The 12,514-nt window shown below is 36.4% G+C and overlaps 1 protein-coding gene across 1 annotated transcript in view; it reads right to left on the bottom strand.

Moving 5' to 3' along the window:
- The window catches only part of LOC115877828, a 298,544-nt gene that overhangs the window by 117,479 nt on the left and 168,551 nt on the right, over positions 1–12,514 (bottom strand). Inside the window, exons 4-5 of the mRNA XM_030894155.1 lie at positions 7,369–7,635; positions 264–732 (exon numbers count right to left, since the gene is read on the bottom strand). Coding sequence (XP_030750015.1) covers positions 264–732; positions 7,369–7,635 — 736 coding nt within the window. The remainder of the gene's footprint in view (positions 1–263; positions 733–7,368; positions 7,636–12,514) is intronic.

Below are 12,514 nucleotides of genomic sequence, written 5' to 3'. Positions count from 1 at the left end.
CAGGCTGAGGCGACAAACGCCATATCCAAACTACTTCCATTTAAATCCCGAATAACTTATGAAAAGAAATACAAACATTTTCAAAAATTGAAGCAATTAAAAAACGTGCGAGAAGAAATAAAGTTCTTAACCTATCCTCGCTGTTAAAGTATCATTTAATCTACCCTTGCAATTAAAGTACTATTTTATCTACTATTTTTCATAGATCTAAGGCAATTTTAACAGTTGCTATGGAATAGACATATCTAATTTGTTACACTCACCTATTCACTACCAAACTATCCAACACTTTCTGGTCCCTCTCGCTCCTCACGCTCACCAAATGCCCCCCTTTCTTCGCGCACTCCTTTTCCCCCATTCTCCAGCTCATCTTGCCTTCCTCCTCGGCTACGCTGACGCAAAACTGGTCGCCCAACGCCACCCAACCGAACGCGCACGCACCCACCACCAATTCCACCGGTTCTGCGCGGTAGGTCATACGCAGACGCGGTGAAACATATGTCTGCGCAGACGACGCACCGTCGGTCTGCGCAGTAGGAGAATTGGATCGAGTAACAAGCAGCGCGACGCGGTTTGTTTTGGAGACGATGTCGATGGTGCGTTGTGGGTCGCCTGGATTGGAGCAATGTGACCAATGGAGATCGCCGTCGTGTAACTGGACTTGGAGACCATCGGGGCAGGTTGTGGAGTCGTCCTGGACGTCTTGGAAGTCGGGGATGGTTCGGGAAACATCTGGAAAAGAAAATATAATCTAAAAAAATCTTTCGTTAATCTTAAAAGTGTATACAGGGTGTTTCAAAAAACATGTGCGTCTCTCGTCACGTAAAAATAAGATTTATTTTTCATATCAACATGGGTCTGATTCTGCTTTGTTTCGTAGCTACAGGGTGTTAAAATCTTAATATTTTTTCGATTTATTATAATTTTCTTCCAAGTACTTTTAGCGTTACGAATGAAATTTTGAGGGAAAAGTTACTATAAATGCGACATATTTTTAAGCTAAAAAATTGTTGACATATTCACCAGGGACGTGCATATGGGTTATCACTGGAATATTTTTATGTCTACTATTGTTAGCGAATTAATGTAAGCGGTGTTTAATGCCGATTAAAAGTTGTCTTTTAATATTTTGTCGATTTCGGCCTCTTTAGTGGGATAAACGCAAATTTTATTAATTTTCCTTGATCCAAGTCTAATAACAACCTTTAAAAAAATTAATATCATTAACACTTTTTTAACATTAAAATATTTATTTTTACTGGGAACTAACGGAGCTTGCAGTTTTGTTTGGTCATATATGCGACTTTCAGATTTTTGAAAAAGTTAATTGCTTACTAGATATTTGGAAAAAAAAAACAAATTTCGGCTATTTCAAAATTGTTCCCAGTTGCATTATAATCTGATTTAGAGAAAAAGTTTATAGATATGAGTTAAAGGTAATCACACCTTTAACGTGACTGTGTTCTCGTTTTTTTTTTCTAAAACCTGTCATTTTGGACAAATGACGCAAACATATCTTTTTTTTAAATGAAAACCACAGTTATCCATGACTTCATAAAAAGCGCTATTTTTAAGCTTTCTAGCGATAGAGCTATAATAAGTTAAAAAAATGTTAAGTTTTGAAAAATTACTGAGTTATAGCCAATTCTTTTCATTTTTCACTAATTTCAGTTAGTTAACCATGGAAACAAGTTTTTATTATTTTTTATCTCATTAAGAAGATGGAAATCGACAAAATATCAAGGGACAACTTATAATAGGCATTATACAGCCTACACAAGTTTGCTAACAAGAAGAAAAAGTGTTTTTTGTTTAGAAAAATATTCCAATGATAATCCATATGCACCGTCTTTGGTGAATCTTTTAACAGCTTTTTTTAACATTAAGATATGTAGAGCTTATGTCTTAAAGCTGAAAAAGTAGTATGTAACCTTTACCCGCCAAATTTCATTCGTATTACTAAAAGTGCTTTGAAGAAAAATTATAATACGAAAAAAATATGAAGATTTAACTCCCTGTAGCTACGAAATAAAGCAGAATCGGACCTATGTTGATATAAAAAACCAATCTTATTTTTACGCCAGGAATCTTCCCACGAAAGATGGCACATTTTTTTGAAACACCTTGTATCCTTTTAATGGTTTTCTTTAATAAATCTAAATAATTTTTGAACTAGTTATATACAAAATTGCTGTCATTTTATTCGTACTCTATTTAAGATTTATACTCTACAACCCCTCGAAACGTAATTAGGATATTTTCTTGTCGCTGATTTTATTTTCAAGCCTCCAAAGACGCCAAATTTGAAATTCAAAAGACTCGCCGGAAGTGTGTCTCCATTACACCTACCCCTTAATAATGCATGAAGTTGGCCTGTTGGAAAATCCAGTTTAGGTAGCTTGTTTGAAGGCGAACTTGCCTTACTTACCTCCAGCTCAGTTCCCATTTCGTGGAAAAGATTGGGGATCGGTATAGAGAAATAACGCATTGGGGATGTGCAGTGGGGATTTATACAGTGAACCTGTATAAATATAATAACCATATAAAAAACAATAACTTAAATTTTATCATTCTTTCATTGATTCTATTTATTTGAAATACGATTCGTCATAGACATAAAATTAGTATTTCAGCCACAGAAAAGCTCATGAAAGAATACGCTTTGCGTAACCATCTTCTGATGCGTGTCAAATACTCGTCAGCGAGTAATGGCAGTAAGTAAGTCATGCGTTATTTTGCTATAGTAATTAATCGATAAAGTTTCTGAGCACAGTTATTCTCCTGATGGTACCCAAGTAGCATTTTCACGACTTGCGACCACATGTTTACTAAACACAACGTTGGATTAGTTACAAAAAATAGTTAGCTCCGTACCTTAGGTATTACAATAAATGTAAACGTTGTTGTAACGTTGTGCCGACGTTGAACTAGTATTACAACAAAGTAAAAGCTTCTGCGACGTCGAATAAACGTTGTCTTAATTGTAACCTTTTTTGCTTAAGTGATCGTCTGGTGATTCGGACAACGTAGTTACAATGTTGGGCAATAAAGAGTTTTCCGACGTCACTTTCAGGACCTATTCCAACGTTATGCAACAACGTCGTCTGTTTTACTAATTCCAACGTTGTTTAGATTTCCTTATTCTTACGTTGGTAGGACGTCGAGACACTACCTTTTTGCAACTGTATTGAACCATAACCTTAAATCTTAAATTTTCACTTCATTGTTCTGTTCAGTCAGACAGTTCAGTGCTGTTTTTGTTTTTATAAAAAAACTTAATTAAAATGGAACATAAGAAAGGTACATATAAAACTAAATTTAATTATACATCGACATATTACCGACACTTTATCCACTCCCTCGTTTACTTAGAATATAGAGGGCGGCACAAGCTAGACTCTAGGATGACTAAATTAGGCAATCTTGCGACTAGTATACTAGGCTGAACTGCGACTTTATTAGTCCAGTATGCGACTACTCGGACTACTCCATCTTAATCTCCAAAACAACAAAGTGAAAGCCGCAATGTTGTTGAATAAGAAAATGTTTCGTTCCTAAAATAGCAATTCCTGCTTTTTGAATACAATAACTTGAAATATTTGACCCTAAACAACACGCGGAAAAATTTTTTTCGACTGCGAATAAATTATTCTCATTTTACTAAAAAAAAAATTCAAGAAATTTTTTAAAACTTCTTCAGTTTTAAGGCCCATTAGTATTTTTCAAAGTAGAAACAATACATTTATCAATAAAGTTGTTTGCGTTTAACTTTTTTGCCTTGGGTAACGAGTTACAGAGTCGGTTAAAGTGTTTCAATAATTATGATCTTCAAACATCCTCCATACTTAAATACTTTTGTTTTGTTTTCCTTTACTGCCATCTGGCATATGTCTCTAACTAAATCATAAAAATAATATTTTTTACTATAATTATCCCAATTTAGGATGAAACGCGACTTAGAGGCCATATTATTATAGTTTTGTATTTCTGTGAATTAGGATTTTAAACAACTTTGCAGTTTGTACTAAATTAGGCTGCTAGCCAACGTCGGTATCCAACGTCGTTTCGATTCAAAAATTATTCTCCAAACTAGTGCAGACTAGGGTTGGCACGAGGTTGTGCCGACGTTGCGCCCCGACGTTTGGTCGCGTGACACAACGTTGTCCCGACGTCCAAATGCTGCTTGGGTAGGTATAGTGACCATCAATTCTAAGTTTTTGTTGTATGTATTATTGTTTTTACTGCCTGCTTCATACTTTTTGACGTGCGTTTTACTGCTTTTACGGCTTCTTTTGCTGTTTTTGCTATCTGTTTTACTGTTTTGCCTCTCTTTTTGTAGATGTATAAAAGCTGAAAATATAAAACAGGAAAAGAGATAACAAAAGCAGCAAAAGAAACAGTAAAACACACGTCAAAAAGTATGAAGCAGACAGTAAAAACATTAATAGAGAGCAAAATCATTACAAGTCTGCTGTTTGGCTCAAGTACCTCCATACCTAATGGCGCCAGCACACTAAGGGATAGAAGGTAATGAAAAATCAAACCATCCAGTTAGAGAAGAAATAAACACTCCACTAACTGGACCAGAACCGTTCTGCTTCCCAAGTGAAAACCAACTTAAAACAGAACACAAGAACCTGAAAGAACCATCCGTAACCTTTAATGGGAATCCTCCAACGGTCCAGGACAATCAAATAAATTTCTCAGGACAACCGAGAAACATCAAAGATCTTCATTGGTTTAAGTAAGAGCAATCTTCGGAAATTCACGGAATTTTTAACAGGACACTTCTCCTCAATGAATACCGCAGTAGATTGAAGTGTAGGGAAAATGGGGAAACACTAGAACACTTCATCACTGAGTCCCTTGAGACGACTACCATTCGTGCTATAAACTTTGGTACGACCGAAATCGGAGATGGAAAGCTAAGCTCGGTAAAACCGTCTCAGATACTGCCTTTTGTCAAAGCCCTGAGACTGTATGATGAGTTATAACTCGTTATAGCTCAAGAAAGGGGAATACACAATAGATCTGTAAAGTCGCGATGATTAAACCCCCCTCCCAAATATTCTGCATTCTATATCTGAAGACATAATATACAAAATCGCCATCTGGAGTCTAATAATCATCATATTATTGTCTTGTTTTACTAATATATGCGTGTATTTTACTGTAGTAATTAACCGGGAGAAGTTCATAGTCACTACAGTTATTTTCTAATAAGAAGATATATGACTATCAAAATCTGAAGACATGGAAGATTTATACATATACTATACTGCCATTATTTGCTGACGATTATTTGACACGCATCAGAAGATGGTCACGCAAGGCGTTTTCTTCCATGAGCTTTTCTGTGACTGAAAGGCCCGATACGTGATGTTATCTGTCTACCGCACTCCATATATTCAAAAATCTCATTGCTTTTTTGCCTCTTTACTTTTTGATTGTCGCTGTTAACTGAGTTTACAATTCTTCTCCAATGAGTTCTATTGTGAGCTGCTCCTTCCCACACATTCTGCATGTTAATCCCCTTTAAGTTTTCGTGGAAAATGTCCTTGTACCTTTTGAGTTGTCCACCCGACCGTCTCCATAAGTTCACCGTAAAGCAGATATATTGGTATGCGATTTTTTTGCATTCTGCATAGGTGACCAGTCCATCTTAAGCGGGATTTTGTAACCATGACTCCAATACTCTCGCAGTTAGCTTTTTCAAGGACCGATACGTTTGAGACATGATGGAACCATTTGATTCTTAAGAGTTGTCTAAGGTGTCTCTGTTCATTGCCTGGAAACTTATATGGTGAAATTTTGATAAAATAATTTAGTACACACTAAAAACACGGTATGTCGCTAGTGGTAGGAAAAATAATTTTTAGAGGTTACTAGTTTATTTGGTTGCCTGTGATATGCATATACAGGGTGTTTCCTAATTAATCTAAAAAATAAAAAAATCGTTAGAAAACGAATTAAGGCGGGCTCTTAATAAGTATATTTATTTTTTCTCGACAACCGTTTGATGAACAAGAAAAACTCAAAAGATCAATTTGGTTGAAAAAGGATGGCCAGTCAAGAAAAAAATATATTTTCTTTAAAAAAGCAGTGGTGTACCATTTATGTTAAGCAAAAAAATCGATTTTTTTTAATTTTTAACACTCTGTAGATCAGAAAGGAAGTACTTTAGACCCAATGGTTGTATAAAAATTGTTTTAAGAACACATGAGGAATCACCCCAAAATTTTTTTAGACTAATTCGAAAACACCTGTATATTGTCAACTTGACAATGACTGCTGATAAATCAAAAAATACCTTTTCAGTGAAAAAAGCCTGATTTTCGCAGGAAAAATTTTGATTTTTATTGAATTTGGGCCTGCGTTTGCAAATACTCGTTTGTTTTTTAATTTTCTATCTATCTAAATTTTAAATATCATAGTCAGAAATAGTTTTATTATTTATTAACTGTAAAAATGGTGTTTTCTTGTTGTGTTGCATCTTGCAAAGAAACTAACAAAACTGCAAAAATATACGTGTTTCCAAAAGACGATAAGGTATGTATCTTAGATTGTGTCTTAGATAAAAGAAAAATATATATGGTATGTATTCGTTGTTTGATTTTTTTTCGTTCGCTTTAAAATCTATAAATCCTGGTCTATTCATTAGACAGCCAGTCGACTTACGATCATTTACATGAAACTCTGTAAAATAAATGAAAAAATAAATTGTGAAATATATATATTCTTATGTTTTATTAAAGTTACTCTGATATACTAATATATCAGTGTAACTTTAAAAATAAATCCTTTGAATTCAAATATAAACATAAAAAACATTTACAGCAGAAAAGGCGAAGGCGCTGGGTTAAATGTAGTCTCCACTAAAAACACGGAGGGGCACTTTGACCCAAAATTTTACTATTAAGTTTCATATCTATCTTAATAGTAGATTATTTTCTTTTATCTATGTCTCTGTTGCAACTTGTTTAAGGCGTTCATGTGTCGGCGGTACGGCGCCCAAGTTTCTCTCCCATACAATATGGTGGGGATTATTATTGCTCGGTACACTGCAAGTTTCGTTTTTGTGCTCAAGTCATGGTTGTAGAAAACCCTGTCTTATAATTTCCCGAATTTCAGAGCCGATATTGGCCTTTTCCGAAATCAAACTGCCGAGGTAATTTAATTCCGCTACATATTCCAATAGTTCTTCTCCGATTTTTATAGCATTGTTGTGATCTTCTGGAGGAGTGCATATGATTTTAGTTTTGTCGATGTTTAGCTTAAGACCCATGTAAGATTTAGATAAATTAAAACAGACGTAGACAACTATTAGGATATTCAATCTAAAGAAAAAAACTAACTAATAACACTCACCTTTAGATACACCATCTCCCATATGCAGTTTGAGTGCAACACGATTCCCGTAGGGCAAATGCACCCGGAAAGTACACTGCAGTCCTCCAAGTGGTTGCAAGTCAAAGTGACCTTCTGCCTTCGTGAAGGTGACGTTGTAGCAGTGATCCACCAATCGATAGGCTACCGTGAAGGTAGGAGACCCGTGGAGGTGCATCGGAGGTGATGTCAGCCCAGCTTCTGGGAAGTAGAATGTTCGTTCGTGGTCTGGAAGTTCTTCAAGCTTTCCTGTAAGATTAAATAAAATATTTGTTATATTATTTTATTAATAATGTGGGATTTTTTTAAGTTTGCTATTTATTTTATTATACGACCTGTACAACAAGGAAGACGTCAATGACGCAAGCACGTGTTATAACTTTAATTTTTTGCTAAATTCATTTTGAGACCTACTTTATTGCTGGCTTTATTTATTTCGTTAATTTGTGTTTGTAGTTCTTCAGGACTATTGACAATCAGGACTATATCATTAGGGAATCTTAGATGGTTAAGAGATTCTCCATCTATTTCAATCATTTGTTGATTGACGGAAGATTTCTTCTAGTGTTGCTGTAAACAGCTTTGGAAATATTACGTCTCCCTGTCGTACTCTTTTTCCATTTGGGAATTCTGGCGTTGTTTTATATATCAATACTCTTGACTTGGCTTCTTTGTATATATTGGCGAGAGATTCTATATAAGGCCTGTCGATATCTTGTTTCGCTAGGGTTTCTATTATTACCTTAAGATCGGCTGGTAGTTTCTCTTAGTGTATGTATGTGATCAATCGTGCTGAAGCCGCTTCTAAAGCCTACTTGTTCTCGTGGTTGTGCAGCATCTAGCGTCTTTTGTATTCTGTTATTTATTATTGTCGACAAGGGTGTTGCCTGTCACCAACTTTATACAAAATATACGTCAACCAAGTTTTAAAGCAGTGGAAAAGCAAGTGTAAAGGCATGGGCATACCAATAAGTAAAGATTCTTGCTTATACACTTTGCAATTCGCTGACGACCAGGTTATTTGTGCAGGAAACAAAGATGACTTGGAATATATGACACGAAAACTTAAAGAGGAATACCAAATTTGGAGACTGGAGATAAATATCACAAAAACTAAATATCTCTGCGTTTAGATAAATCCAGGAAAGACGACAACGAAATAAGCTCGAGAATAGTCAAGGCTAAAAATTCAATAAAATATTTGAATAATATACTCTGGAGTAAAGAAATAAGGTAAAGACAGAAAACTAAGGATTTATGATGCGATAATCAAGAGCAATCTGTTATTTGGGATGGAAACATGGAGGTTAACGGAGAATAACAAAAGAAAAAATTACTGGCGGTAGAAATGGACGCGATAAGGAGATCAGCACGAACATCAAGGCTGGATAGAGTACGAAACGAGATAATCAGCGACAAAATGGGTAGACAGAAGATTATAGTAGAGGAAATAGGGGGTGCCCAACTGAAGTAGTATGGACATGTGAGAAGGATGGACAACACGTGACTGCATCAGAAGGTCCTAAACTGGCTTCCACAAAAGAGAAGGAAACGGGGAAGACCAAAAACAAACTGGATGGAGGGTGTCAAGAAGGCGATAAGCTCAAGGGATCTGCGTGATGGAGACTGGGATGAAAGAAACCAATGGCGACTAGGCATCGCACAACGTCGAAGGACGTTTTAAAAGCGATTCTTATATATTTTATTTATTATTGTATATATCTTGTTGGTAGTAGGCTTATTATTGGTCAATAGTTTCTGATGTCCTCTTTGCTGCCTTTCTTATGAATTACAATTATGTTCTATTCCAGTCTTGCGGTATATGTTGCTGTATATTACTATACGAGTACACCAACTGTCTAAGGAGAAATCATATACCGTAACAGTTTATATATAAGACAATATAATTATTAATTATTTCTATATTGAAAACAGTTCACTTTATACGTCATACCCTTGCTTGGGGTAAAATATAATCCCCCAGATATTCTTGCTGCGTTTCAACAATTAATAAAATTTAAACGAAATCATTCTCTCTAATTACACAAAACCTATTTTCCATTGGTGCAATATTCGGAATATTTACCCTGCGTTGCATTTTACAATGGAAATTGTTAATTCCAATGGAAAATCAATAGGGGACGGTTAACAAAATTGAATATTCATACCGTAATTTACAGCATAATGATTGGAACGTTGGTTTCGATATAATTACAATAATTTACCAAACATATAGGTATCGAAAAAAAGTGTAAGAGTGTAACAACCCACAGGATCGTTCAACACAAATTGAGGAGGTAAGGTTTTGGCCAACTGTATAACAAACAATTTAAATGAAATAAAGGAACCTACGTTGTGTTAAAAATATTTTTTAACCTAAGCAATATTAGGGAAATTTGAGGAGAAGAGGCTATATGTAAATCAAACGCTAAATTTGTAAATAACTCTACTTATTTTATTAAATGAAATGAAAGGAGTGCCGGATTCTGCCTAAAATTTACAAGTAAAAGAGCACGGAAGAGAAAACCTTGATTACTATTCCAAAGAATCCAACTATGCTGTTCTGAACTTTAATAAAAGAGAAATAATAATAATACAAAAACTGTCCTCATTCCAAGGATTGTAGTTTAATACATTCAAAACATGCCACATTTATTACTTTCAACACTGAAAAGTTTTTGTTAGTTTAGCAGGTCCCCACCCGCGGTTACTAAGGTCTGTGGTTTTGAGGCTCGAAGCTAAAGCTGAAAGTTTGGTGCAAATATCTTTGGACTATGAGTTATTCTATTATTTGGTTTTGATTGCTCATTTGTTTGCTAAGATATTCGCCCAGTCACGGTCGAAAAATATAACATTACGCTCAACAAGGCCCTTATTGTCACACTGAACCAAAAACATCGGCACGAATTAACAGTAAACGATTCTCAGCGATTCGAAATTATTCACAGCGTAAGTCGATTCCATTAAATACATACATGCATGTTATATAATTTCCAGATGAAATAAATAAGGAACAGCTTTAACACATAATATTAAAACAGGAAAATAAAATATATTGTTGCGAGCCGGTGTGGACTCGACCTAACCTCACAATATGGCCCGCCCTCGGATGACCTTAACATCGCATAGACACCGCAATGATTCATTCGTTCGAGAAGAATCGAGACCCACTAGAATGGACTAGTACATACGAGAACATTCGAAAACCTTCTCTATGCGCCTAACGATCTATGGACTATTCTAGATTTCTTTTGCTGTAGGTATAAAAGCCGGCGGCAGTGGCCTAGGAGAGGGCAGTTATAAATATAACAGTGCAGTTGACGCGCTAAAATTCAAAATAAATTCTTAGTTATAAATCGTTTGTAAATAGTTCTATAAGTCTTTTATCGTTATTGTTTTTGTTAATTAGTGTTAAATAAATAGTGTTTAAATAAATTGTGACTTTCTATCCACACGGAACCGACGAAAAACGTAACAATTGGTGTCAAGTGTGGCGTGTGTGAGGATCCTGACACATTTTGTTTTGAGTTAGAAGGTGATCTTGACTCGTCATTGAAGAATTTGCAAGAAAATTTAAACGACAATTTGAACAGTAAGATAATTAATTTAGAAGAAAGTTTGAATACTAAAATCAATACATTAGAAGATAAAATCATCGAAAATTCTAAAGATATACAGGCCAGCTTTAATAATAAAATACAGGAATTAGAAGAAAAGATAATAGATACACAAGACAAAATAACTGAGATTGAGGAAGATGTAAATAGAAAAATCGAAATTTTGAAAGAACAAATAGCGAAGTCAAATTCACCAAAATGTCAAGAAACATCGGAGGGACCGAAACTAGTCGAAAATAGGTATACCTCAAAATCAGTTATGAAACCTCCGCAGTTTGACGGAAAAACCGCTTGGGCCAACTACTTTTGCCAATTTGAAGCCGCTGCGAGAGCAAACGGCTGGACAATCGCTGAAAAAGCTACCGCTTTGACTATCGCACTGCGGGGAGATGCGACTGATATCCTGCAGACACTGTCACCATCGGAACAGGGAGATTATCAGCAATTGGTACGACATTTAGAAATGAAGTACGGCCAAGCTCATTTGGAACATGTCTATCATTCCCAACTAAAAAATCGCATTCAAAAGGCAAATGAGTCTCTGCAGGAGTTTGAAGCCGACGTAGCCCGCCTCGTTCGCCTTGCGTACCCTGCTACGCCCGAGAATGTTATGGAGCGGTTGGCAGTACAGGCATTCTCCGACGGCTTACGTGACAACGAGACAAGACAAGCACTTCTCCTAGCCCACCCAACGCACTTGGTGGATGCTTTAGCACGTGCCCTAGAATTCGAGGCCGCGAAACAAAGTTCTCGGTCTTTAGGAAGAGTACGGGCCATCGACGAATGTTCCGACGAATCCGTGGAAGGGATTGTTCGGAAGGTAATGGACCAGTACATGGGCAAGAAGGACCGATTCGTTGCTGGAACTGGCGGACAGGTGGGACACGTGCGAAGCCGTTGTAAGGAGAAGAACGAAGAACCGGCTTCGTCGAGGTCGGAAAACTACTAAGGGTCGAAATGAAGGGGGCACACGTCGACCTGTACCCAACATGCCCCAACGAAAACTGCTCAAGTCGCCTCGCTACAAACACAAATTCAACAGCATTTTTGTGGATGGTTTTGTTGATGGAGAGTTCCGGACCATGCTGTTGGATACAGGTGCGATGAAAACTATCATCAGACCGGACATTCTTAAAACATCGAAGAAGGTTAAAACAACACAATGGCGACTACGTACTGCTACGGGGGCTCCGCTGCTGTCCATGGAGAAGTAAACCTTAATTTTGTTATTGGGAGCACCAGTTTTGAACATCCAGTGTTAGTAGCAGATATCGAAGATGAACTTATTCTCGGAATGGACATCATGACCACTAGAGGTTTTGAGCTAAACCTCAAACAAGGAATTTTGAAAATAAATGAAGAAGAAGTGGTTCTGCATCGAAAATGTGAGGAGACGCTTCGCGTGGTGGTAGCAGAAGATGTTTCGATCCCTGAGCGCTGTGAGATATTTTTGGATGGTTGCCTAGAAGGTAAAATGAATAATGGGAGTATTATTCTGTTGGAGCCAAGGA

The sequence above is a fragment of the Sitophilus oryzae genome, unplaced genomic scaffold (assembly GCF_002938485.1).
Source record: "Sitophilus oryzae breed Bouriz unplaced genomic scaffold, Soryzae_2.0 scaffold_1499_pilon_pilon, whole genome shotgun sequence".
In the NCBI taxonomy this organism is placed as follows: Eukaryota; Metazoa; Arthropoda; class Insecta; order Coleoptera; family Curculionidae; genus Sitophilus; species Sitophilus oryzae.
The sequence above is the reverse complement of the archived record's forward strand: the minus strand, read 5'-3'. Positions and strand labels throughout refer to the sequence as shown.